The 25,591-nt window shown below is 43.8% G+C and overlaps 1 protein-coding gene across 6 annotated transcripts in view; it reads right to left on the bottom strand.

Moving 5' to 3' along the window:
• The window catches only part of SETDB2 (SET domain bifurcated histone lysine methyltransferase 2), a 39,247-nt gene that overhangs the window by 7,571 nt on the left and 6,085 nt on the right, over nucleotides 1-25,591 (bottom strand). For 5 of the 6 annotated variants that reach the window (XM_075919060.1, XM_075919059.1, XM_075919063.1 and 2 more), the window contains 10 exons: nucleotides 23,581-23,703; nucleotides 15,706-15,771; nucleotides 13,340-13,430; nucleotides 11,290-11,865; nucleotides 10,696-10,815; nucleotides 9,574-9,743; nucleotides 8,239-8,464; nucleotides 4,990-5,086; nucleotides 3,024-3,132; nucleotides 1,721-2,040 (listed from right to left, as the gene is read on the bottom strand). In XM_075919060.1, coding sequence (XP_075775175.1) covers nucleotides 1,721-2,040; nucleotides 3,024-3,132; nucleotides 4,990-5,086; nucleotides 8,239-8,464; nucleotides 9,574-9,743; nucleotides 10,696-10,815; nucleotides 11,290-11,865; nucleotides 13,340-13,430; nucleotides 15,706-15,771; nucleotides 23,581-23,703 — 1,898 coding nt within the window. Of the gene's footprint in view, nucleotides 1-1,299; nucleotides 1,358-1,720; nucleotides 2,041-3,023; nucleotides 3,133-4,989; nucleotides 5,087-8,238; nucleotides 8,465-9,573; nucleotides 9,744-10,695; nucleotides 10,816-11,289; nucleotides 11,866-13,339; nucleotides 13,431-15,705; nucleotides 15,772-23,580; nucleotides 23,704-25,591 lie in introns of all 6 variants that reach the window. The other variant, XR_012900676.1, reaches the window with a different exon arrangement.

The raw sequence follows: 25,591 nt of genomic DNA, 5'->3' as shown, positions 1-25,591 counted from the left end.
ACCTGTAGACAATTACACGATTAACCAATAGCCTGGGCTTATTGGTTAATCTTGTCAACTACAAGCATTCCCCCTCCCACTGCCTCTGTATCAGAGACAGCAAGTGGGGGGGTGGAGGTGTGGGAGCCAGTGCCCGCAAGGAGATGTCTTAAAAGGCAGCTTCCCATGAGCACCAGATTCACCTGCCTACCCGCGTCTCCTGCACTGCTGCTTCTGATACAGAGGCAGCAATGCAGAGGGCGAGGGGGGCAGGTGGGAGTTGATATGCGTGGGGAGCTGGCTTTCATTTGAAAACTGCCATGTGGAGGTGACAGGTGCTTACAGTTATATAGGGTTGGCAGGATTCGATTTACATAGGTAGGTACTACTAAATATTGATTTCACCTAACAAATAAATGGACTGAAAAAACATTTGTCAATGGCAGCCTCTCCCATGATCTGTGCCTGCAGGGATCCAGTGTCATTGATGGCCATGCAGGGAGCCCTCTGCAGCTCTATTGTCATGGCCTGGAGTACAGGGTCATCATCCTGCAAGAACCATTCAGTATTGGGGTGGCCTGGGGATTTTGTTCTGCCCCAACAGGACTGCAGCTTGCACTTACAAAGATCAGGTCTCAATGGCCCTGAAACTGTGCAGGGAGACCTCTGCAGCTTTGCTGTCATGGTTCCATTCACTTGCTGGCCTGAAGTACAGGGGCTGTTCCTGGCCAGGAGCCACTCAGTAGTGGTGGTGGTGGTGATCTCATCCTACTCCTCATAGCCCTCGGAGCTCGGCCAAGCCCAGGACTACAGTCTTCTCCCATACCTTGTGCCTAGGTGCCTCAGAGCCTTCAGTTACTCAGGAAGCCGCTGCAGTCCTGCTATCTGTGCTGCATTAACCCCAACCTCCCCTTAATTTCTCATAACTGGAAATTAAAATAGTTAAAATGAAAAAAAAAACCCGCTTAAATAGTAATTCATATCAAAATTACAAAAAAAGTTCAAATTCTGCCAAGACAAGTTAAGCACATGTACAGACACACATGTGTGTGTGCACATGGATAGAAAGGTTATCATTCTCCCTGTTCTATATTAAGGAGCATCATTTCAATGTTTTTGCGGATTTCAGCTTGATATACCTACTAATGCTCATCGGGAAAACAAAGCAAGTGCTATGCCTGTGCAGAAGAGAACTTCTAGTACTCTTATCACTGGGAGCATTTTAAAAATTATTAAACCAATTAGCAGATTTATTGGGTATGCCTGGACAATGTGGTTAACTATACATCATTGCCTAGAACAGCCAGAGTCCCCTCTTACCATGTGCTAGGTTGAGTGTGAAACCTGCGAAGGAATCTGTAGTAGACAGTCTCCCCATCTGTATAGATCAGGAGTAAGGTTGGAAATTTCAGTGTGTTATGTAAAATACCCCTGTATTGACACACACCACAATTTAAAATGGATTTGGAAAACAGAGGGGGCTGAAAGGAGATCTGGAATTTCATCAAGCCGCCAGCCCACACACCCTGATCCAGCATAGCACCCAGTGGCAATTCTATTCAGCAAAGAAATAGAGAACCCCAATCATCTATTTGATTTCCTGTCCGAAAATAAAAACAAAGACTACTCAACTTGAGGAGAGAATTTTGCAAAACTCATTAATACCTTCTGTTTGAGTAAATAAGCAATTTAAAAAAAAAATGAAGTGATAGAATAGCACACATTTACCATTTTTACTTACATTAAGAAATCGGCCCACATTTCCTTCTTTTGTGGCATCCAATAAAAAAATATTTTCTTCCTTAGAATTCTTCATCTGTGTGTCATCACCTTCTGTCTCCATATTACAAATAGAATCTTCTTTGGTCCTCCTAATTTTTTCCTCTTTGAAGATATCTCTTTGTGGTAGGCTTATGGACGGTTTTGTAGCATGTGCTGATTTACCACACCTAGCATCTTGTGGAGATGGTCTTTTTTCTTTAGCTTCTGCATTATCTGTGATCATTGGCTCAGTCTGCATGGCCTCCTCTGGTTCTCCTAGCTTTTGCTCCGGGTTGGATTCTGTCAAAAGAAATTTCAAGAGATTAAAAGAATAAGTTATTTGAAATGACTCAGCAATGATACTAAAGGCAACACTGCAAACTTAAATGTGTTTGGCTTACTTAACTCTAAATACCCATCCACTCCTGAACTTATTTCCTCTGGTTTGTATGGGTCTCAAATGATTTCTTGTCACTTTTAGATGAGTAGCACAGCTCTGCCCCTCTCCATACCTCACTTCTATGGATTCCTTAAAGCCCTACTAATGCTTTGCATTGATAAATTCAGCTCAATTTTTTGCTTCCCCAGTCATTTCCCAAAAGTGCCTACGCTCCCCCTCTCAGTGCCTACAGAACAGTCCTTTAAGCCCTCTGCATGGTCCAGTTTCTCCTCCCCACACCGCTTTTTCAAATCCTCTCTCAGAACTCATTTCTTCCAGCTGGTATTTTATTGCCCACCTGCATTCAGCACAGCATCCCAAATTTTAATATGGTGTTAACAAGATGCGTATTCAACAGCAAATGTTTCTCAGGATCTTTTCTAGTTGTGCCCTTCTTTCTCCCACATCTCCATACCCCTCTATTTATTGCTAACCATTGTTGTGTCGTGCCTAATAAATAGTCCAATTCTGCCCCTTACCCCACAAAATTCCACTGAAGACAGCAAAAGTACAAGGTGCTTACCACCTTTTCAGGAGTGCTCAGATCTTACAGGATCAGGCCATTATTCTGTAGGCTACTTAGAGCAGGGAACTTGTATTTCTCTTGAAATTCTTAGTCCTTAAGTACTATCCACATTTATGGTATAATAAGTAATAATCTGAGTGCTGCTAAGGCTTTGGTAGGGCATACTAAGTGTTATATGCAAAATGCCACTGTAATCAAAGAGATGATATTTGAACAAATTTGCACACATTCTAAGATCATTTCCTACAGTGCAGTCATATCACCTGACTGGGCACAAGTGTGCTAACCAGTGTCATATTTATAGCTCCGCAAACCTACTTTCCTTTCCTTTTTTGGTTCCAGTTGTTAGTTTCATTTTGGTTGACTGCTGGGACTGAGAACTATTATCTTCATCCGAGCTGGCATCCTGCACCAGTGTAGCAACTCCCTTAAAAGAAATAAGGTTGTGAGGCGCTATGTTTTATATAACTCTGCACCAAGAGCCAAAGACAACTGGCTTTAAGTTTCAAATATACTATACTATGTTGTTTGACTGAGTTTCAACAGGTCAAATTCCAAGTTTAGACATCATAATTCAGAATTATCCAGAGAAGCCTCCAAGAACTTAGGCCCCAATTCAGCAAAACACTTAAGCATGGTTTCACTTTAACTTCCACTGATATCAATACGGTTTAAACACATGCGTAAATACATGTCTAAGGGTATGTCAAGACTATAAGTCTCTTTCAAAAAAGCTTCTTTTGAAAGAGATCGTCTAGACAGCCACAACTTTTTCAAAAAAGCGATCTGCTTTTTTGACAGACAGCACCTAAGCAATCTGGATGCTCTCTTCTGAAAAAGCCCTGTTTGCGGTCAAGAACACTTTTTGAAAGAGCTCTTTTGAAAAAAGGCGTTCTTCCTTGTAAAATGAGCTTTACTGCTGTCAAAAAAACCGTGGCATTCTTTCAATTTAATTTCGAAAGAACGCGGTGGCAGTCTAGATGCAGGTGACGTTTTTTCGAAAAAAAGGCCACTTTTTTTAAAAAAAACAAACCCTGTAGTCTAGACATAGCCTTTGGCTATGTCTAGACTACATTCCTCTTTCGAAAGAGGAATGTAAATTAGGCAAATAGAAAGTGCAAATGAAGCGCGGATTTAAATATCCCGTGCTTCATTTGCATATTCATCTTCGAGTGCTTTTTCAAAAATGGGTTTTTCGAAAGTGAAAGCGCAGTCTAGACAGGGTTCTTTTGAAAAAAAAAACCCAACCCTTTTTCGAAAGAACCCATACTCATTTTTTCAGGAGTTCTTTTGAAAAAGGGTTTTTTCCCCCAAAAGAACCCCGTCTAGACTGCGCTTTCACTTTCAAAAAACCCTTTTTCAAAAAAGGACTCAGACACGAATATGCACATGAAGCACAGAATATTTAACTCCATCCTTCATCTGCACTTTCGATTTGCCTAATTTACATTCCTCTTTCGAAAGAAGAATGTAGTCTAGATGTGCCCTAAGTGTTTTCCTGAATCAGGGCCTAAGCTAGCTCTATATGTGGAGCTAACTGAAATGGACTGGGTCAGCAAGATTCCCCTCCCCCCACTTTCACTACAAACCAGTGACTAATCAGGGGATATCCAGTACTGTCTGTTCCTGGTATGAAGCTCATCCTTGTTGCCTGAATCAGTTGTGAAGCTATCATCTACTGATCCTAGCATGGCCACCTCAAGTGCGATTAGCACTTGTGCACATATCCTTTGCAGGTACTTCCTGCCTCTCCATACTAGATCATGTGGCAGATGAAATTTTCCAGTCTGTGCAGTAACAAAAAACCATAAGATTCTGACCACTAGTGCAGCAAAAGATGTTGCAACTTTTGAGTTTGGCTCTCAACAGTGTTTATCTTTTCATCTCCTATTTCATTAGTTATGAGGGTCATAGAAGAGGTTGCAGGTGCAGGGTGAAGAGATAGTTGCTTACAATTCCAGGGATGGTTGTTTTCTGGAGACAGTCCTGGAGGCTGCATGCATGTCCAGGGAAGGGAAGTGAGGAGGCTATGGGAGTACATAGTGCTAGTCTCAGAGACAGCTCGAGGAGCACATACTGTGCACATGCTCGTGGGGAGATGGGGAACAGGGCCAGTGCCAGCAGTAGGCAAGGCTGTATCACAGAAGTCCCATGACAGATGTAATTAAGAAAGGCTGTTTAGAAAATCTTGCCATGAATACTGATATAAGGCTATAAATAACTGCCTTCCCACTTCACTGAATATGTACAATTCTGAATACAATCTGTGATTTTGTATTTTTACCAGTTTTATACGACGAGTCTGAAGAATAGTTGTTCTGGTTTTAGGCCTAATGGCTGGGCTTCTCAGATTCCTTGGATTATAGCCATAGTTCTGAACCCTGCACAGAGATGGCAAAAGGATTTTATACAACACTAGAGACTGATAAAAGAACTCTTGCAACACCTATTTCGCTAATATTTTCCAGTTTATAAAGAACAGCCAAAGCCTGCAGTCAATACAGTACTCAGTAAAAATCTTGTGGCGGTTTTGCCCTAGGAGAGATCGCAGGATTTGTCTTCACTGATATTCTTAGAAGTTGATCTATCAGATGCTTCTCATTCTTTATTACTAAAGGAGACTGAGAGTTGCTTGTATATTCCCCAAACATTAAAAAAAACCAACCCTGAATCAGTTCTTCCTTAATATTCCTACCAAGTGCTATAATTCTATTAATCCATCCAGGTTTTTGCACCATGTTCATCACTGAACTAAGAGCATCTGCTACATCGGTTAATACCTCAAATTGGAAGGCACAATTTGCCTGGAAAGAGACTGTAAACACACCACTAATACAATCAAAATCCTGCAAAGCATAAGGGCGTTCACCCCACGCTTGTCCAGAAAAGAGCTAATTACCATACAGGTCATGGCTGAGAGGAATAAGGTGGCCCAAGTAATCCCCTGAGGGAGTCCAGTTGAGGATGAAAGAGCTGGGCTGGGGCTATAAAGGCTGGGAACTGGCAATATAAGGGGGACGGTGAGAAAGTTTGCAGTCACTCCCTGACAGAAGGGGAGGTATATTTAAGATGGCAAAACCAGAGAAGGGGGAAGGCCAGGAAGGTAGAACAGGGCTCAGGGCAAGGCAGAAAGGTATAGAAGGGAACAGACTCTGGCTGCTGATTAGAGGGTCCCTGAACTGGAACCTGGAGTAGGAGGTGTGCCTGGATCCCCTGTCAGCTACTGAGGGAGAAACACGATGAGGCAGTAAATAGGAAGATTACCAAGGACTGCTGGCAAAGAAAGATTTTCCAACCCTAGAAGGGGAATCAATTGGTGACTGTGCCATAGTGTGAAGTCACAAAGAGGCAACAGCAGCTAGTGGAGCAAGAGAAAGGCCACAGGCTGGCAGAAAGATAGAGGGATGGCTAGCAATTGCAGAAAGGGGTGCTAACCTCATGCGCTATTCCCCAGAGTGACCAGGAGACGGCACCAATCTAACAGTGAGTGCAGCACCCTTGCACACTCCCTTAGCAGCATGGAAAGGTAGGAAGAAAGGCAATCACACCTAGAAATTAAACTTTTTATTCAGTCATCTTTGGTTTAATATTATAAGCCATTCATGTTTCAGTACCATCTGCAGGCATCAGCCAGAATTAAGCCATCTAGTGCTAGTCACCTCTAGGATCATAGTATAAATGACAGCCCCTGCTCCAGAAATCTTACTATCTAAAAAATATAACCCTACTCCTCATACAGAGGTCATGATTTTTCCTGTTTTACAGACAGAGGCAAACAAATATTATCCTATTAGATTTCTTTAAGAATGAAAAACGTACATTAAGTTCAGAAGCTGACGTGATATAACTTATACAGTAACATTAGTACAGGTTGCACCTCCCTAAACTGGGATATTCTAGTCCATCAATATCTATGGTCTGGCAGGACCACGGATGTTCGTGGACCAGAAAGCCCCTGTCTTGGGAGCCAAGTGGCAGGAGGTCTGGAAGCTGGGAGCCCTGTTAGGTTGGGAGCTCAGCGGGGCTGACCGCAGTGGGGCCAGGGCTGCGGTTGAGGCAGCCCCCAGCAGTGGGGCCCGGGACAATGCAATCCCCTGGCAGTGGGGCTGGCAACAGGGGGCCAGCTGGGGCCGGCGGGTTAAAGGGCCAGTGGCAGAGGGCCAACTCTGATCCGGGAAATGTCCTCATTCAGGACCATTCAGGTTCCGAGGGTGCCCAACCAGGGAGATCCAAACTATACGTGGATTACAATCTAGTTGTCTTTTACAAAACAACCTGCAGTCATGACTCCTGTGCCAATCACAATAACATTCTCTCATGATCCTTAGTCTGATGGCTTATTTTTTATACATAAAAAAAACGGAACATAGTGGTGCAGTAAATGTAGCTTAAAATGGTGTTTCCTGTACCTTATATTATGTATAATATTAGAAAAAATTGGCATAAATTATAGTTGTCAGTGATTAGCCATGATTAATTACAATTAGGAGTAGGTTTCACCACTCATGATTTGCTCCAGCCTACCTCAAAGACTTTCTCTCTCTACTCCCTTCTCTGACCCTCCACACAGTTTCGACCATGTTGCTGCAAAAGCCTCCTCTCCTACAGCTTCTGCAGTTTGGGACAGCCATCCTCCTTCCTGTAGGTTTCCACCACCTTTCATTTCCTGACTGAAAACGTACACATGCAGTCACTGCCTAGCCCACAGCTCCTGATTTACTGTCTGACCCCAGTGTTTTGAGAAACAGTATGCAGGAGAGATTCCATTCAAAATATTTTAAAGAGCTGACTATCTGAGAATCTCAAAGTGCTTTATGAAGCCTCACAATAAACCTCTCATGAGGTAAATACAGATTTGTACCACTTTATGGAGAGGTAATCAGGGGGAGAAAGATTTTCAAGGGCTGCACTGCAGGCAGGAAACAGAATTCAGATCTGACTTTTGGCGTTTTTCTGTACATCATGGAGTTACTACATTGGTGGGAGTGAAATTTAAGCACAGACACTTTGATGGTTAGGTCGATATAAGCTGACTTATAATGCAGGGGAGCTAGTAATGTGGCCATGAAAAATCAACAATGGGAGGCAGAAAAATCAGTTTGACCAGTTTTCACTTCTGCTGACTTTTGCATGTCAACAGCACTTTTGTCACCAAAACTTCCCAGTGTAGACAGCTTGAGAAAGGGTGCTTGGTTGAACAAACTCAAGCTTCACTGTGGGTATTGCTATGGGATAAGAACGGCCATATTGACTCAGACCAATTTTTCATCTAGCTTAGTATCGTGTCTTCTGACAGTGGCCAATCCTATGTGCTTCAAAGGGAATGAACAGAACAAGTGATCAGCAAGTTATCTATCCTCTCACCTCCACTCCCAGTTTCTGGCAAACAAAGGTTAAGAACGCCATCCCTGGCCATCCTGACTAATAGCGATTGATGGACTTATCCTCCATGAATATATCTAGTTCTTTTTTGTATAGTTGATAATAGTAGCATACAGTCTATCTTTACCTTAAATCTGCTACTACAACTTACACAACTGGTTTATATTCATCATCCACAGGCTGGGACAAGGATTCGCATTTCCGGTTAATGTTGTCTTTACCCGTTTGAACAAGTTCGATCTCAGAATCTGAACAAGCAGCATCCAGTTTTCTCTTTATTGAAAGTGAGCTGGGACTTTTGTTATTTACAGTATCCTTTTCATCCTCACGATCGACATTTCTCATTTCCTGAGGATCAGCTCTGCTCATTAACCTTCCTATCAGAAAAGCAGGTTTCTAGTTTAGTTCATGTTCACTCTGATCAACCTTGCAGTTACATTTTTAACAGGGGCAAGACATTATTTGTGCGTGTGAAATGCAAACACCATTCCTTTCATAAGAGCGAGGGCCTTGGAATCTAGCACAGAGCAGACAAACCTGTGATGTACGGGATAGTACCTCTGAGACAGTAGTCATAGAAATCTAGCCTTGGAATGGTCTTAGTCAGTGTCCCCTCTAATGTTTTCCATTCATGTGTAGGATAAATTTTTATGTGCACTAAAGCAGGTGCAGAAGTGCACCACGACTAGGAAGACATGCTCCAGCTATGGATGCTTTGCTAATCAGCTGGGCTGCATTTGAATCTCTCTTGGGTAGCTGCCCAAGCACTCAGCTTAAAGGGAACACTTTTAGTGCTTGGCTTAAAGGGAACACTCGTAGGCTACGTCTACACTGCTTGCTGTTGTGCAAGAAAATATGCAAATGAGGTAAAGCGGTGAATTAAGTATGCAAATGAGGCACGGCGATATTCACTGCTTTGCCTCATTTGGATATTTTCTTGTGCAAGAGAGGGCAGTGTAGACGTGGCCTTAGTGCTTTTTCTATTCTTTGGTGCACACTGAAAAGCAGATGTTATGGATCAGAGAGGTGAAAGTTTAACCATGTATGCAGTTAACTGATGAGCCTAAGCTCATCAGTCAGTCAACCTTCACATTTACACGCAGGCTCCCAGTACATGGAGGGAGCCGCTTAAAAGTTGGCTTTTCACATGCACCTGGGCCCGGGGAGCCACCTGCCTCCTTACACTGCTGCCTCTCTATGAGAGGCAGCAGCACGTAGGGGCAGGTGGGAGCTGGCACACACCGGGAGCCAGCATGAAAGCTGTCTCCTCGCGTGCACCAGCTGAATTTTCAGTGGTTATCTGTTTACTTAAACAAACATATTTTAACATATCTGTTATAGATATATCTACCATCCCAACCCTAGCACATCTCGTTTACTGCTTGGTCCGGAAAATGCTGCAGTTTCCAGACATGTAGGAAGAGCTGCAAAAAGAACAGTTTGAGAACGACAGTGCTAGAATCTTTCAGATACTGTTTTATGTTACCTGAATAAGTGCAAACAAATGTTCCTTTGTCAATATCGTCTAGGCAGCGGACACCCCAGCCCTTCCGTTCTGTATTGAACACCTGCAACCGCACCTGGACGCCATGCTGTGCTACTCTATTCTGACACTTTATTCTGTCACACTTGCATGATAAGTTGCATTCATAAATTCTGCCAGAAAAAAAAGAAATTAAATTAAATTAAAATGAAATAAAAATATGACTTGTTCATATCTGGCAAAAGCAAATAAAAGAGCAGTTCACTGAAAAGACAAGACACCTGCTTAGAAAAAAGATACCCCCAGCTTGTGACATTTTGGGATGCAGATGATTGTTAAAACATTGGAGCAACTTCAGTGAGGGCTTTAATGACTTGAGTCATACAAGAATCAGCTGTGATCTGGCAATTCCCCAATTCAATGCCATGTTACCACAGTCCATGAACTATGGGTATGTCTAGACTGCAGTTAAAAGCCTGCAGGTAGCTTCCCCATGCCAGCTGACTCAGGCTCACGGGACTCAGACTAAGAGGCTGTCTAACTCCAGTGTACATGCTTGGTTTGGAGTCCAGGTTCTAAGACCCTATGAGGTGGATGGGTCCCAGAGCCCAGACTCCAGATGAAGCCTGACCACTACAATTAAAAAGTCTCTGAGCCGGAGTCCATTAGTCCAAGTCAAGCAGCACACAGGTGTTTAACTGCAGTTGGAGACATACCCAAAGTGCATTAGGGATATTGCACTGAACGGGAGCTCAAGAGACCCAGCCTCTCTTCCTAGCATTGGCACAAGTTTGCTGGTGATGTTGGACAAACCACTTCACCCATCTGTGCCTTAGTTCTTCTGTCTGTAAGGAGACAGTGATTTCCTTTGTAAAGTGCTTTGAGATATACCTTGCTAGACTTGCAAGCTATGATAAGTATAAAAAAAGTTCCTGTAATACAAAACCATGCTGTAGCTTTTGTAACAAGAAGACTTTTCCCATTTCACCATGATCATGCAATACAACCACTATAATCAATCCCACCCCCCACCAAGATGCTGGCAAACCAAAAACTGTTTAAGCAAGGCTTGAATGGTATAACTGTATGTGGTTATAATACCAGTGTAAATTCTAGGTGCCTTACCCACTGGGGACAGGTCCATCCAATCGTTTATATCTGTAACCATAAGCTGCTCTGTTACTTGGTGAGGCAGAATTTTCACTGCAGCCTTTTGCAGTTAGACGCAGGCATGCACATTTTGACCTAGAAGGGCAAATAAGGATATGATTAAATCTGAACAATATCTGTACTACCATGGCAGCTGTGCCTACCATGGCTTCACCATCTCCCTCCCTCCACCAGAAAATGACTAGCATTCACAATGCAGCTTGTGGAGCAACAGAAGACAACACTGACTGTCATCTTACACTATTATAGCCGCAAAGATTTGTTGTGAATGCCTGGCCTGGCTCTGACCCCACTCCCTACATAACTAGAGAGAGTCAACTCCTCTAGAAAAAGAGCCTGCAAGGGAATGGGTGGAGCATGCAACAGATCTGCTGCCCCGCATAAAGCTAGAGCTTTAATTTGGGCCATCATAGGCTTGTTACCCTGTGTATTATCAGACAAAAGTATTGTATCCCTAGATGGACACAGTAAGTTTAACAGTTTCTTTTTATGTTATTCAGGGCACCTGAATGACTGGTCTTTAGTTAAAGGTTAACTTTTTCTACTTACCTATCTGTGCAGCCATCTGTACAGTTGCATGAGTCAAGAAACATGCTGGAAAGGTTGTTCAGATAGTACCCACGTGGCCATGAGGCCTTCCTGTACTTAAAATAGGGTAATCTTGTGTGGTCAACTTCATTACAGAAGGAAATGGGCACAGACTCAGCTCCATTGCTGATATCAAAATCAAATACAAGTGCTTCTCGGTTCAGAGTGTTTCTGCCCAGCTGTACATATGTGTTGAAAGAAAAGTGATCGACAAATAAGTAGTTACACTCTGTTTCAAACAAGTAATTTTGCACATCTTGAAAGTTTCTCAGACTCTTCCCACAAGGCGCCTTATAATTCACATCAAGTGACTTTGAAAGCGAGTCTGCTTTTGCATGTCGTCTCTGGAAATGACACAGGATTGGTATTTTAAGAGGGTTTTCCCCCTTGTATGAGGTCAGCGGTCTGTTGGCAAGACATATATTAGAACAGTCGTGATTCTGGTAACATAGCTTTGATGGTAACTCCCTTGTTTCACTACATGGTAACTCCCTTGTTTCACTTCCTGACAGTGATTTTTCTTTCACCTCCATTTTCCTGTTAAGAATCACAAAATAAAATAATAATAATAATAATAATAATAATGAACTGTGCCATATGTTACCAATAAAATATTCAATATTTTAATTATTCAACATTCTTCGTGAGGGGGAGAAAATAACTCTTGGTCACAATCAGGAGGTTCAAGGTTTCAGTGGATCATTATTTGTATTAAGCTAGTGCCATGAAGCTTTGGTGGCAATCGAGGCCTCTTTGAGCTGGGCACCTGATACACTGCTTTTATCACAAAGAGCTTACAGTACCTCAGGGGTGGGCAACTTTTTGGCCCAAGGGCCACATCATGATATGGACATTGTATGGAGGGCCATGAATGCTCACAAAATTGAGTTTAGGGTACTGGAGGAGTTGAGGGCTCTAGCTTGGGGGTGTGAGCTCTGGGTTAGGGACAGAAATGAGGATTTCAGGGTGTGGGAAGGAGTTCTGGGCTGGGGCAGTGGGTTTGAGTATGGGTGTGGGGGAGGGCTGAGGGCTCCAGCTAGAGATGGGGACTCTGGGGTGGAACTCAGAACGAAGGATTTGGGGTACAGGAGAAGGTTCCCGACTGGGACCAAGGGGCCTGGAAAACAGAGGGGGGAAGGGTATGGGCTACTGCAGGGGGCTGAGGTGCAAACTCCAGGCTGTGCTAACCTCCTTAAATAGTTCCTAGAAGCAACAGCATGTCTCTTCTGGCTGGCTCCTACGCACAGGGGAAGCCAGGTAGCCCTGTGAGCTGTTCTCCCCCTCTCCCACCCATCCACAGGTGCCACGTCTACAGCTCCCATTGGCCATTGTTCCCAGTCAATGGGAGCTGTGAGGATGGTGCTTGAGGCAAGGGCAGTGCACAGAGCCCCCAGTTGTATCTATGTGTAGGAGCTGGTCAGAAGGAGGGCATGCATCTGTTTCTGGGAGCTGCGCAAAACAAGGCAAACCCCAGACTCTAATCCCCAGTGGATGCTTGAGGGCCAGATTAAAACATCTGATGGGCCAGATACAACCCATGGGCTGTAGTTTGCCCCCTTCTCCTCTAAATAGATAACGAAGACAAAGGAAAAACTATAAATCCCATTTTCCAGAACAGCAGCTGCACTATACAGAGCTTAATGACTGGCCCAAGGACTTGCACAGTCTGTGTCAGAGTTGGGACTGAAATCAAATTTCTTGAGTTCCAGACCAGCACCTTCATTATCCAAGGCTTTAACCTCACACCTTCATATACAGCAAAAATTTAATCCCTCTATCCCGTCTCTTGCTATAGGCAAACACACACCCTTATCTTGTAACTTGGAGAGCATTCAAGTCTTACATACAGGAGAGGTTATAAAATCCCAGGAGTTTGCCATAACTATGATTAAAAATTGCATTTAAATAGTTAATTTCATAGTGTTAGCTCCAAAGTCTATTGTGCAAGACAAAGAATATTTAAAAGAATGGGCTACAGTAAACAGGAATAAAATGTAACCTGTATACTCACAAAGGAAAACCTGTTGTACTTTCATCCGATATAGAATGCTGTAATTTAGGCTTGCTTCTCAGCATCCCATCTTTAGTCGTCACCTCATTTACTTTAAAATTAAAATACAAAGACTGCAGCAATCCACATTACATTTTTATAATTACATTTACAAGTTTCCGCATTATCAGATTCCAAAATATGTTAAAAGGCGCTTCATTGTTGTGAGATAGTGATAGAAATGTAGCCGTGTTAGTCTAGGGTAGCTGAAACAAAATACAGGACTATGTAGCACTTTAAAGACTAACAAGATGGTTTATTAGATGATGAGCTTTCGTGGGCCAGACCCACGAAAGCTCGTCATCTAATAAACCATCTTGTTAGTCTTTAAAGTGCTACATAGTCCTGTATTTTGTTTCATTGTTGTGAATTATTCTAGCCAAAAGAAAGAGATAGTGTGCTAATGAAAGTGTTTAATAAACACAAACTACAATGCAGAACTTAGAAAAACCTTAAAGAGAAAATCCCCAGTAAAAAAGATTTTGGTGTGCCACCTGTAGGACTCTGATAAATGTTCAGAGAATGGGCTACCACCACTTATCTTCATCTCCCCCCCAACAAGGATCAGAATGATGAATTGTATCTGCCCTAAATCTTCTAAGTTTGAGCAAACTGCAGCTCTGGAAATTCATATATAGAACATGTACATGCATAGCAACAGAAATTTGTTTACTAAAGGCTGACATAAACATAACCCAGAGTTTGTACAGTTTGAGCTACGCTGTGAACTGACTTGCATATTATGCAATTCCAGTGTAGTGTGTAGTTTTACAGGGTGCAAATCAGCACATAGTTTGGCTCTGTTTTTATGTTGAGACACTGACTGCCTAATCACAATAAATTATTTATTAATTTACTGAAATACTCCAGAGTGTTAATTAACATACACAAGCTGGATTTATTAATTGTTCCTATACCATATCAGGCAATACCATGATTTAAATAGAATTAACTGACAGATTAAAAAGACAATGAACTAAAACATCAAATTTAGAGGAATCTTACACAAAAGTTTCATTTAAAGGGAAAAAACAAATAATATGCAGTAACTGTAAGCCCTATACACCTGCATCACACTCAATTAAAACAGTAATGTAAGACCTACCAAGCTGGGACATTGATATTGTCAGTACTGAAAATAGGACTGGTCAACAAGTGCTTCCTCCTTGAAGGCAAATCACAACATTTTTTGTGAGGCCTTACAGAAATAGAAAAGTATAGGGCAGTGGGTAGGAGGAGAGAGAAGTCTGATGTTTAGAATTTCTGTTTGACAAAAGCTGGATTTCATCACTTCTACAGTGGTATAGAGTAACTGGCTCACATTTTTAAACACAATTGACAATGTATAATCCAAGAGATATTCCACCTAGAATAAAGAGAATTCACATTTTGGACCTAAAACAAGCAAACTGCATTCTTTTAATTCAGGTGCTAATACAAGATCGTGGTGATGTCTACACTAAAACTTTTGTCAATAAAACGCATTAGAGGAGTGTTTTTTTCATACCCCACTTAAAAGTTTCTCCGTCAAAAGCATTGGTGTGGAGAGTGGCACCAGGTGCTCTCCCAGTGACATAGGTACCACTGTTCATTGGTGGTAGTTTAAGCATGCCAGTTTAAGCATGCCAGCTCTCTCCCATCGGTATAGAGTGGCTACACAGAAGACCTTAGAAAGAAGAAGCTGCAACAGAACAGCTGCACTGATGTAAGATCTGTACAGTAGACATGGTGAGATTTGATGCCTTTTGCGATTTAACACACTGATCCCGCAACCTTCACTTAACATCAGTGGGAAACTCGAGCAGGTAGAATCAGGCCATGAATAAGTTACTTTTCAGTGTGTTACTGTATGCAGAAAGCTCTTCCTCTTCTACTGTTTTAGGAATTACTAACACGATAAGCCAACAACAAAACATTTAGTCATTTCCATTATGAATTCCCAGCTCCACTTTCAAAATCCTTTGTATACTTTTGAAAGAAATAAGTCCCTCACATCTATCCACACAGGTTTTATGGCTTGACCAGGAAATACATCTTGATCTCTACCCTTCTTCCTTCCCTAATTGCTGTACCAGAAAACACAATTCTCATTTAAGATGTCAGTTTTTCTCTTGAAGGGAACTGTACCTACATACTACAATTGTGAAATCCAAATAAAAGAAAACACAAAATAAGGGGCCTGATTAGACTAATGCTACAGTTGGCCTACATTCAATAGTAGCAAGTTTTTCAGGCCTATTTTATTTAACTTTGTGTTCCATTTGATTAAATCAACATGATAAAATACCGGAGAGTGCAGAATAAATGGAGTTGAGATGTACACATACCATTTTTCAATGCTAAGAGATTGCTTACGTCAGCTCTGTTGGCCAGCATCAAAGCTTGGAAGCATTCTGTTTAGAAAACAAAAGAGATATATTGTTTCTAAATAACACCGTGTAATTAAAAGGAATGAATGACAAATAACAGGAAATTCAAAGCATAAGTCTCCCACAGTAACTTCTACACTAGAGCCTAAGTACTGCAATACATCCTGATTGTTACAATAATATTACAGCTAGCTTTTATACTTATGACTCAGAACTGAGAATTCCCTGGACTTGGGGGAATTATTGGAGGTTTTCTTTTCTAATAGGCATTTCAGAAGTCTCCACCCCCATAATACATTTTAGTATAGTTCGATATCTTACATCTGCTCACCTAGCTAACCATCTTTTTGCTGAGAAGGGCTCGATGCTGTTTCGGCCAAAACCAATTAACGCCATTCTCAAATTAGCTGGAATGTTAATTAAAGAACAAGAAGAATGCAAAGAAGCCAGAGAGAAAGTGTCTCAAACTCCAGTTCACAATATAGTAACTTATTATGTTACTGCTACAACAGCAGTTAAATGGCAGGGTCTTTATAAATGGGCAATATGCCAGTTAAAAATCTTCATTTGACATTTTCATTGCATCAGCACAGGGTTTAAGTTTACTTGTACAACACTGTATAGCAGAAATGTTGCATCATAACACTAAGACTGAGGACTTGTATATACAAAAGTTATACACTTTAATAATACTAGTATAATTTAAACAGAAGAGCCCACCTAGCACAGAACACAGTTACACCTGTATAAAGGTGCTTTTTTATTAGTTTAGCTATTCTCATATGGGAAGGGGAATTAAGCTATAATAGTAGTATAACTGCCATCCACACCGGGGTTGTACTGGTATAAAAACTAATACTACTAATCAAAATGGTTAAATTGGTACAAACACTGTGCGTAGAATGGACCGAAAGAATCTCTGAAGACTTGCACCAAAATCAGTTTAACCTTTTTAATGCCATCAAAGCAATCTTGTAATGGACTCACAAGTTCTTCCATTATAAAGTTTTTCCTGAATCTAAAGTTATAATGTAGACTCCAGAATTAACACTGAGATTCTCAGGAGTTCATAATTACAATGTGAACCCAATGAATTAACTGCAGAGTTCAGCTTCTAGTGCAAAACATGAAGAAGAGAAATGAAATACAAGGCTCCACAGTTATTTCTCAAGCATAAACATCTCAACTCTGTATACCTAAAAAGCCACACTAAAGATTAGCTATTGGCAAAATTACATTAAAAAAAGGCAGAAAAGCAGATTTTCAAGGGAGCTTGTCAAAATGTGTATTAATCAAATTAAGCACTCCTTTGGAGACCGTAAGGAATATTTTTGCTGATCATGCTTCCCTTTCTATTTACTCCTTCCAGCCTGAATTTAGTCTTGGGTTCCCAACATAATGGAGATGTTTTTATACTTAGGTAATGTATACACGTTCATATATACTCCCCACACCGTGCTGAAACATAGACATTATGCTGTGCTGGTCATGAACAAACTCCAATGTCCATGTATACACCCACACCGCTGCAGCTGTCTGCACTACCAATTCAGGGATGGAGTTCCAGGGTTCTATACAGACCAAGGAAACACTCTAGGAACCAATTTACTGGGTGGTGTTGATACCATTCCCCACCTTCACACATTTGCCAATGGCAGTTTGTGATCATGTCACCCCCCTCACTGTTATTCCAGCCTAACCAGACGATGACTTTGAGAAATGGAGTGATCTGGCTCTCATTCTGCACCTGCCCCTCCTTGTGGGACAAACATTTATTCAGTGGAATAGAGTCTCAGTAAAATACTCCATGGAATTTGAGCAGAACTTTGAAACGTTGAAAATGGCTGACCCTCGGGATCATTCCGCTCACATAGTACAAATATGGTAAATACTGATATGACTACTGTATGCTCTTGAGTATACGGTCACCACTGGTGATGAACCACCACCAAAATGTTGCATCATTTTGGAAAACAGAGATGGCCAGCAGTGGTTTTGATACTTCTGAATGAGGAAACAAACCTTCATGGAGCCGCATCAAAAGCATGCACCAAACTTCCAGTGCCAGGACACTTTAATCAGGGAAGCCATTTTGGTGCAGAAGACGGTGGCTATTCAACAGTGAAAGTGGTAACACCAGCCAGCCCCAGATCCACTTCAAATTAACTTGGATTGGAAGATCCACAGTTGGGGTTGGGGCTGTGCAGGTCTGAGAGACAAGTAACATTGTTTACCATAAAAAAAAGTTCCAGAAAGAATAATTGGATTTCAGAGGATGGGGTTTCCAAACTCTGTAGAGGCCATCACTGACACCCATATCCCAATACTTTGCTTACCAGGAGGGATGAGTATGTGAACTAAAAAGGTCACTATTGACTCATTCTGCAAAGGTTGGTGGGCCACAAAGGCAGATTCATGAATACAAGCACTGGAAAGGTTCATGACACCAGAGTGCTGAGGAGATTGTACTGGAAGAAGAGATTTTATTCCCCAGAACTGATATAGCTCTGGATGGTCTGTCTGTACCAGTTGGGATTTTGGGGAACCCCACCTACCTGTTCCTAACTTGGCTCATGAAACCATATCTCAATATCAGTGACTTTGGAAAAAGAAAACTCAATTACAAACTCAGTAGCTGCAGATGATTGTGGCCTATGTGTGGTAGACTCAAATCTCATGACTATTCACCTGTCTGGATATCAATGTGACTAATACCATTGCATGCTGTGCGTTCTGCAGCATTTGTGAAGGAGAAGAGGAGTGTTTCCGTTCTGAGTTGGCATAGGACAAATCTGGTTTACAAACTCTGCACAGGTAGGTGGATCCTATGCATGTGCACACCGGTCCTGGTCTCCAGTAGCCAAGGGAAATTAGGGGATGCCATATGCACACACATCTTGCACAGGGAAAAATGAAGAACTGGCACTGAAAGGTGGGATCACAAAGGGAAGCACAGGATGATATCTACTTCTTCTAAAGGACACCCTGTGGCAGGGCGAAGCAACCCCGCCACTGCCCCAGGCCGAGGGAGGCCCAGGGGGGCGAAGACGCTGGCACCTGCGCTATGTGGGAAGCGGCAGGGCCAGCCTTGAAGGCACCGGACAGGGAAGGGACCATGCGGGGAACGCGGGCCCCGCACGCAGCCACAGGCCTGGCGCAGGAGGATGTTGTCACGCCCTCTGGGCGTGTGACGTCAGGCGGGCGCCCAGAGATGCCAATGGAGGAGGGGGTAAGGCCAGGGAGGTGGGTGACTTTATCTGCCGAGCCCAGAGGCAGAGATAAAAGAAGGACGCCCGGACAGGAAAAGAGGGAGATGGAGGCACAGGAAGAGAGGTGCGGGGAAGAACAGGTGCAGGGGAACTCGGGAGCAGGGGTGCAGTGAGCGCATACTGCACCCGCGATCTGAGCCTGGGCGGTGGAGTTGAGCAGTGGCCCAGGGCGGGATTGTGGGGCCCGTGAGCAAATTTGTTTAGGGACAACACCCCCGTTTGCTACAGTAGGGAGCTTAGCTCCTTGCGTTAGGGCCCTGGCCCGGGAGAGGGGGTAGGCCTGGGCCCAGGCCCCCCTTTCCGCCATCCAAAGGCGATCCTCAAGACCCAGCCGGAGCGGTTGGCTGGCCCCAGGGCAATCTACCTGCATTTTGCCTCTGAACTAGACGGCGACTGGGTGTGGGAAAATGTATGCTTAAATAAAGGGGAGAAATTCGCATAAACTACAAGTGCAGACTCACGACACATCCTCAAACCCTACATAGCTGCTAGACAAGCACCTGAGAGACCATTAGTACATACGTATAGGGCTACATAACTTTGTGAGGATTTTGTTCCCCTGTTGCCAGTCATTTAGCTACTCCTTCCTGTGACGTTGACCACACATGTCCGCTGGCTTATCACCTTAGGGTTGGGTTGCACTGTCGTATTCTACTGTGTTGTAAAACTAGGGATGTTCGATAGCAGGTAACCGAACAGCTGCGTAACCACATTAAATCTTGGTGGTTACATGACTATTCAATAGCCACTGGGGCGGGTTCTCCTCCCTCTCCCCCCTGCAGACAGAGGCTGCTGCCACCCTATGCTGCTGTTTCTGTATCAGAGGCAGCAGCATGAAGTGCTAGGCAGGAGCCGGTCTGCAGGAGAAGCCAGTTTGAAAACCAACTCCCTGCTCAGGCCAGTGCCTGCCACCCTGCACTGCTGCCACTGTATCAGAGGCAGCAGTTCAAGGTGGCAGCAGCCTCTGTCTGGGGGGAGGGGAAGGAAGGGCAGCTGAGCTCCCCACAGACAGAGGCTGCTGTCATGAAGTAGCCTTTGGCCACAGGGAGCTTGGACCGCCCGCCGCCCATGGACAGAGGCTGCTTCACGGAAGCCTCTCCTGCTCCACCACACCACTGCCTCTGATAGGGGCAGCAGCGCGGGGATGGGGGAGGCAGCACCGCAGAGCCAGTGATGGGGGGGAAAACCAGCTTTTTAGCCAGCTCCCCCCAGCACCAGCTCCCTGCCCCTTGCTGCCTCTATATCAGAGGCAGTAAGGGGGGTGGTGGAAATGCATGTAGTTGAGAAGATTAAACGATAAGCCTAGGCTTACTGGTTAATCATATAGTCAACTACAAGTTGACATCCCTATTGTAAACCCCGTAGTACACTTTCTGACTCCTTTCACCCCTAGTGCTTTCTGAGGGTTTGGGACAGACAGAAAAGCATTTGCAGTATCTTGGCAACAGAAAGCAATAAATCATTCAATTTCATGTGCTGCGTATTGTGGGGCCTAATTCCAAAGCTGAAAACATCTTCTGTTCATTGTCTTTAGGAAAGAGGGGCCACAAGCAAATCAAGGAAACGATAACATTTATTTAAAAGGATTCCATGGAATGTGTATTTAAAATATTTTTAAAAAGAAATGTCCGTGAACAAACTTTCAAAGACACTGTAGGAATGAATTTGTGAGCACTGACCAAACATTGCTACTATCTCTGCACCCTTCCCCTTCCTCTCCTCCTGACAAGATGGGAAAAATCTATCAGGGAAAAAGAGGGGAGGTTTCTTGCATGGGCTTTGGGGTCAGCACTTGGTGAGGCTCCAGGACATTCCCACAGATTCCCTATCCAGGAGAACACTCAGGGAGATCCCCCAAAAGAAGTTTTGAGTGCCAGTAGAGGGTGAGATCTCAGGAATCCTGCAGGCTCCATGTTCTCTACCCAGTCACTGGGGGGGGGGAGGGAGGGAGGAGGGTATCCTTAAATTTTAAATAAGATCCTCCAGCTGCAGCCAGAGGAAGAGGTGGGGGTGGTGATAGCTGGAGGTTCAGACAGGTTGAGTGGCTCTAGCAATAGGCAGACCCCAAACTCATTTGACTACCAGTTCAAGTGTGTCCAGCTGCAGGAACTGATTCATCAATCTCTATTCCTGCTGAAAAGTCTAATACTCCTGAACTCCTGGTTCCTCTTGCCCATCTCTTATGAGTGGCTCTTTCCCAGTCCTTCTCTGTCTGCTTCTATCATCTCCTGATTATTCCGTCAAGAGTATAGGAGCAGCAGTTTACCTCCTGGGAGTCAACGATCCTGCCAATTAAAAGAAAAGGGAAGCATTATACTTTCTCTCTCTTTTGGAAGATGCCAAGAAATCCCACTGTCACAACACAACCTTGCTGTAAAAGGCTACAATTGTGATACTTTTCAGTGTTTCAGAAATGCAACTATTAGATTATCCTGGGTCCTCAGAAAACTTTTGCAGCTCAAGAGGAAGGAACAGTGCTAAGAAAAATGTACTAATGTTTTAGACGTAAAGTGTTCACAGCAGCTTAAGGGGCTAGAGAAGCAAGGAGGGGGCAATTCCTTCCAGGAGCTGTCACCAGGCTGCAATTTCTTCTTTAAAGTAACACCTGGAGAACACAGCAGTTTTCAACATACCAAAACTGAAAACAGAAATGGCTTTTGAGTCCTCTGGAGGCGATTCAGCAACCCATGCCAGAGAGATCTACCCCTCCCCGATATATAGAGGGAGAGTTGGTCACCTATGAAGGAGGACCAAGCAGGTGTGCACTGCCATTGCACCTCAAGAACCAGCTGGAGTTTCTGCTACATCAGAAATTTGCTGAAATACTTTTCTTACAGGATTGGGAAGCAAATCATCTGCAAAAGGGTTCTTTTCTCACCTAGCATGCCCTATTTCTGTGCAAAAATAGTGTAAGCCACAAACACCCCCCCCCTCCCTCCACCTCAGTATCACCAAAAAATTCTAATGGACAGAGAGTGAGTATGGGGCAGGAGCTTCCCACCCCTTACTGGAAGCTGTCTAATCTGTCCTTTCCTTTCCCCCACGCAATGCATCTCTGGGACCACTGCTGCATGACTGTTGGCCAAGAAATGCAGAATGATTTTTTTGTAAATAAATCTGCTTTTAAGACATAGATTTAGCAAATTACATAATAGTTGTTGATCAGAAATCAATACAATCATTGATTTATAACAGTGTCCTTCTTGGGGACCATTTATGGGTGCAGCAGAGCAGGAGTTGGACAGAGGTTTGTAGAACTGAAGGAATTTGGTAAGGGGACAGGGTCTTTGACCAGCATTGCAATTCAAACTCAAGACACAGCAATGCATGACACATTATCTTGGGAGGACCACTCAGTGCACAATACTTCAAATGTCCTGAATTTAAAATCAGGAGTATAGCACTAGAAAAGAGGGGGTACTAGCAAAGGGGCAGGGATCCATTATAACTTACCAACCTCTGTTTCTGGTTCCGGCTGCAGCTCAGTGTCCTCCTTAGTACCATCAGGAGAGAGGCCTTCTTTAGGTGCTCTGGGTAGTGGTAGAGAATCACATGCTCTTTGTTCTCTGGGTCTTCCAGGCATCATCTGCAATCCCTGCTGCCTCCACATTTGGCCCTCACTGTCCTCCTGTCAGACACTGAGGGGCTTGAGGAAGGGAGCATGAGCCATTTCAGGCTCTGTACTGGGACCCCATTCTGAAGCCATAGAAGGGGCATGGACGACAGCCATTCCCAGAGTGACTGCTTGAGTCTTTTGCTTTTCTGTTCAGGAGCCTCAAGTGCTCGTTGCATTTCCAGTGCAATGACAGAGTCCGCTGAATGCCTGCCTGCTCCAGCCTCTGTGAAATTTCCCAGTACAAATATGTTTTCCTGCCACTCCAAGCAAAGTAGTAGAGAATGTACTCTGAGCATACATTGATTGGTATGCAGCTGTGGCTAGCGGGTCAGGCAGCTGCTCTTGGAGCAGGATTCTCATTCACCTGTACTGAGCTAAAGAATGCAGTGCAAAGCTGTTTTGATGTAGTCAGCTCAGTTTGCTACTACTGGTGAAAATGGAAAGGACAGAACTTTATAGGATGGAGGATTAGTGAAACTTGAGACCTGATATGTGCCCATTTTTGCCCATCAACACTGCAAACTGACATAGGTGAAGGGGGCATGCCACAGCATGTATTTGCTCATGTTCCGCAGGTGTATTAGCTTACGTGCCCTCTACTCATCTTCAGACATGTATTTTAGGGTGTATGAATGGACAGTAGGTTATGGACATACACTGACATGTACAGTCACTAGTGCAGATGTACCCATAGACTCTAAGCTCTCTGGGGCAAAGGCTATCTTTTTTTGTTCCATGTTTGTACAGCATCTAGCACAATGGGATCCGGATCCAAGACATGGGCTCCTCGGTGATATAACAACACAAACCAGTAATAATATCACCATCCTCAAGCATACTATTTTTTTTAAACTTACAGATAAGATCTGACAAGATAACGAACAGCTTTTGGTAAGGTGGCCCAAGACTAGATTCTAGTCACACACAACCATTACAAGAGGGTCAAACCTTCATTTGTTGCAGTTCCATCCTTGATTTTTTGTTTCAGAGACAGCAATACGTTTTGCATCTGCTCAAATATGAAGTCCACTCTTCCATCTTCCATTTGCCTCCAAAACATCTGTGCATCACCTGAAATACACATTTCCATTTACAACACAATTTCTAATGACTGGAGTTTTAAAACGCATTTAAGTGCCTAAACATGCAGACAAGGACAGAGTGAGATTTTTCAAAAGCATCTGAGCATTTTTAAAAATTCCACTAAACTCCTCTCTCCATTTTTAGCCACTTAAATACGGTTAAAAATCTGACCCTAGATCTAAACTAAAAGGGAAAGTTTAATCTAACAATGTGCTTGAGGGGCTTTCTAGAGACTCAGAGGTGTCCCTTATTAAAGTTCTGGTTAGGAATGTTAAATATTGCTTAATTGAATAGCCGATTAACCCCATGAATTCTTATAGTTAGTCAACTATTCTATAGTTCCCATGGGTGGAGCTGGCAGCCAGTGTGCTCTAGTCCCACTCCCGGGGAGCCCCCTTGCCACTCCACACTGCTGCATCTCTATCAGAGGCAGCAGCGCAGGGTGCCAGGAGGCAGGAGCTGGTCCACAAGGGGAGCCAGTTTCAAAACAAGCTCCCCTCGCGGACCAGCTGCTTGCCACCCCGCACTGCTGCCTCTGATAGAGACGCAGCAGCGTGGAGTGGCATAGGCCTCCCCGGGAGTGGGGCCAGTACAAGTCAGAATTAAGCCAGACTGCCTGCTAGCCTGGCTCCTCATATACTTTAAATGCAGAGCCACAGTGGGGGGTAGGTCCTAGACCCAACACAAGCTGGGACAGAGCCAGGCTGCTGGACAGTCTGCTAAATTTACGGACAAGGGAGGGAGAAATACGTGTAGTCTATAGCATTAACTGATAAGCTTTTGCTTATCGGTTAATCGACTATACTATTATATGCCTAGTGCTAGTACCATCAAACAGGAATGAATGTTAAGAACTTGCTTCTAACAGAGATCACCCTTCTCTCTGGGCTTTGTTAATTATTTCTAATAGAGATGTATTATCACTGAAGTTCATAAAAAAATATTGCAGAACTTTATTTTAGTTGACAGGACTGCATCATACAATAGGCACTTTTACCATAACCTGTATAAGTTTTTCATATCCCCACAAGTTAACAACTTTGCTGCCTACCAGAAAAAATGTTAATGTTCTGAGACAAAGGCGTCTTAACATGTTTGTTTGCAAAGTGGTGTTAGTTTTATGAACCTTTTCTATATCAAAAAGCAGTCACCCTGCTTGGGTATAAGAATGGCCACACTAGGTCTGACCAAGGCTCCATCTAGCCCCATAGCCAATTCAGAGGGAATGAATAGAATAATCATCAACTGATCCATCCTGTCGCTCATTCCCAGCTTCTGACCAACAGAGGGACACCATACTTGCTCATCTTGATGACTAAGTCACTGATGCACCTATCCTCCATTAATATACAGTAAACTTCCGATAATCCTGCACCTTTAGGACCCAGGGGGTGCCGGATTACCGGATATGCCGGACTATCAGAAGGGGCGGCTATGAGGGGTCTGGAGTGGGGTGGGAGGGGATGCCACCCCAGACCCCTCATAGCCCCCCCTTACGATACTCCGGATCTGCCCCAGGCGTCCCTGATTCAGCTGCTGCTGGTGAGTTTCAGCAGCAGCTGAATCGGGGATGCTTGCAATAGAGCAGCTGGGGTGCTGCTGGGTTGGTCCCGCAGCGCCAGAGGACAGCGCTGCGGGACCAACCCGGCAGGACCCCAGCTGCTCTGCCCCAGGGGTCCCCGATTCAGCTGCTGCTGAAACAGATCAGAGGTTGATTCCAGGAAGCCCGGAGCTTCCTGGAATCAGCCGCTGATCTGTTTCAGCAGCGGCTGACTTGGGGACCCCTGGGGCAGAGCAGCTGGGGTCCTGCCGGGTTGGTCCCGCAGTGCCGAGGGGCGGCGCTACGGCACCAACACAGCAGCACTCCAGTTGCTCT

Source organism: Pelodiscus sinensis, chromosome 1, assembly GCF_049634645.1.
Source record: "Pelodiscus sinensis isolate JC-2024 chromosome 1, ASM4963464v1, whole genome shotgun sequence".
NCBI classification, from domain to species: domain Eukaryota; kingdom Metazoa; phylum Chordata; order Testudines; family Trionychidae; genus Pelodiscus; species Pelodiscus sinensis.
This window is presented reverse-complemented; position numbering and strand designations above follow the sequence as displayed.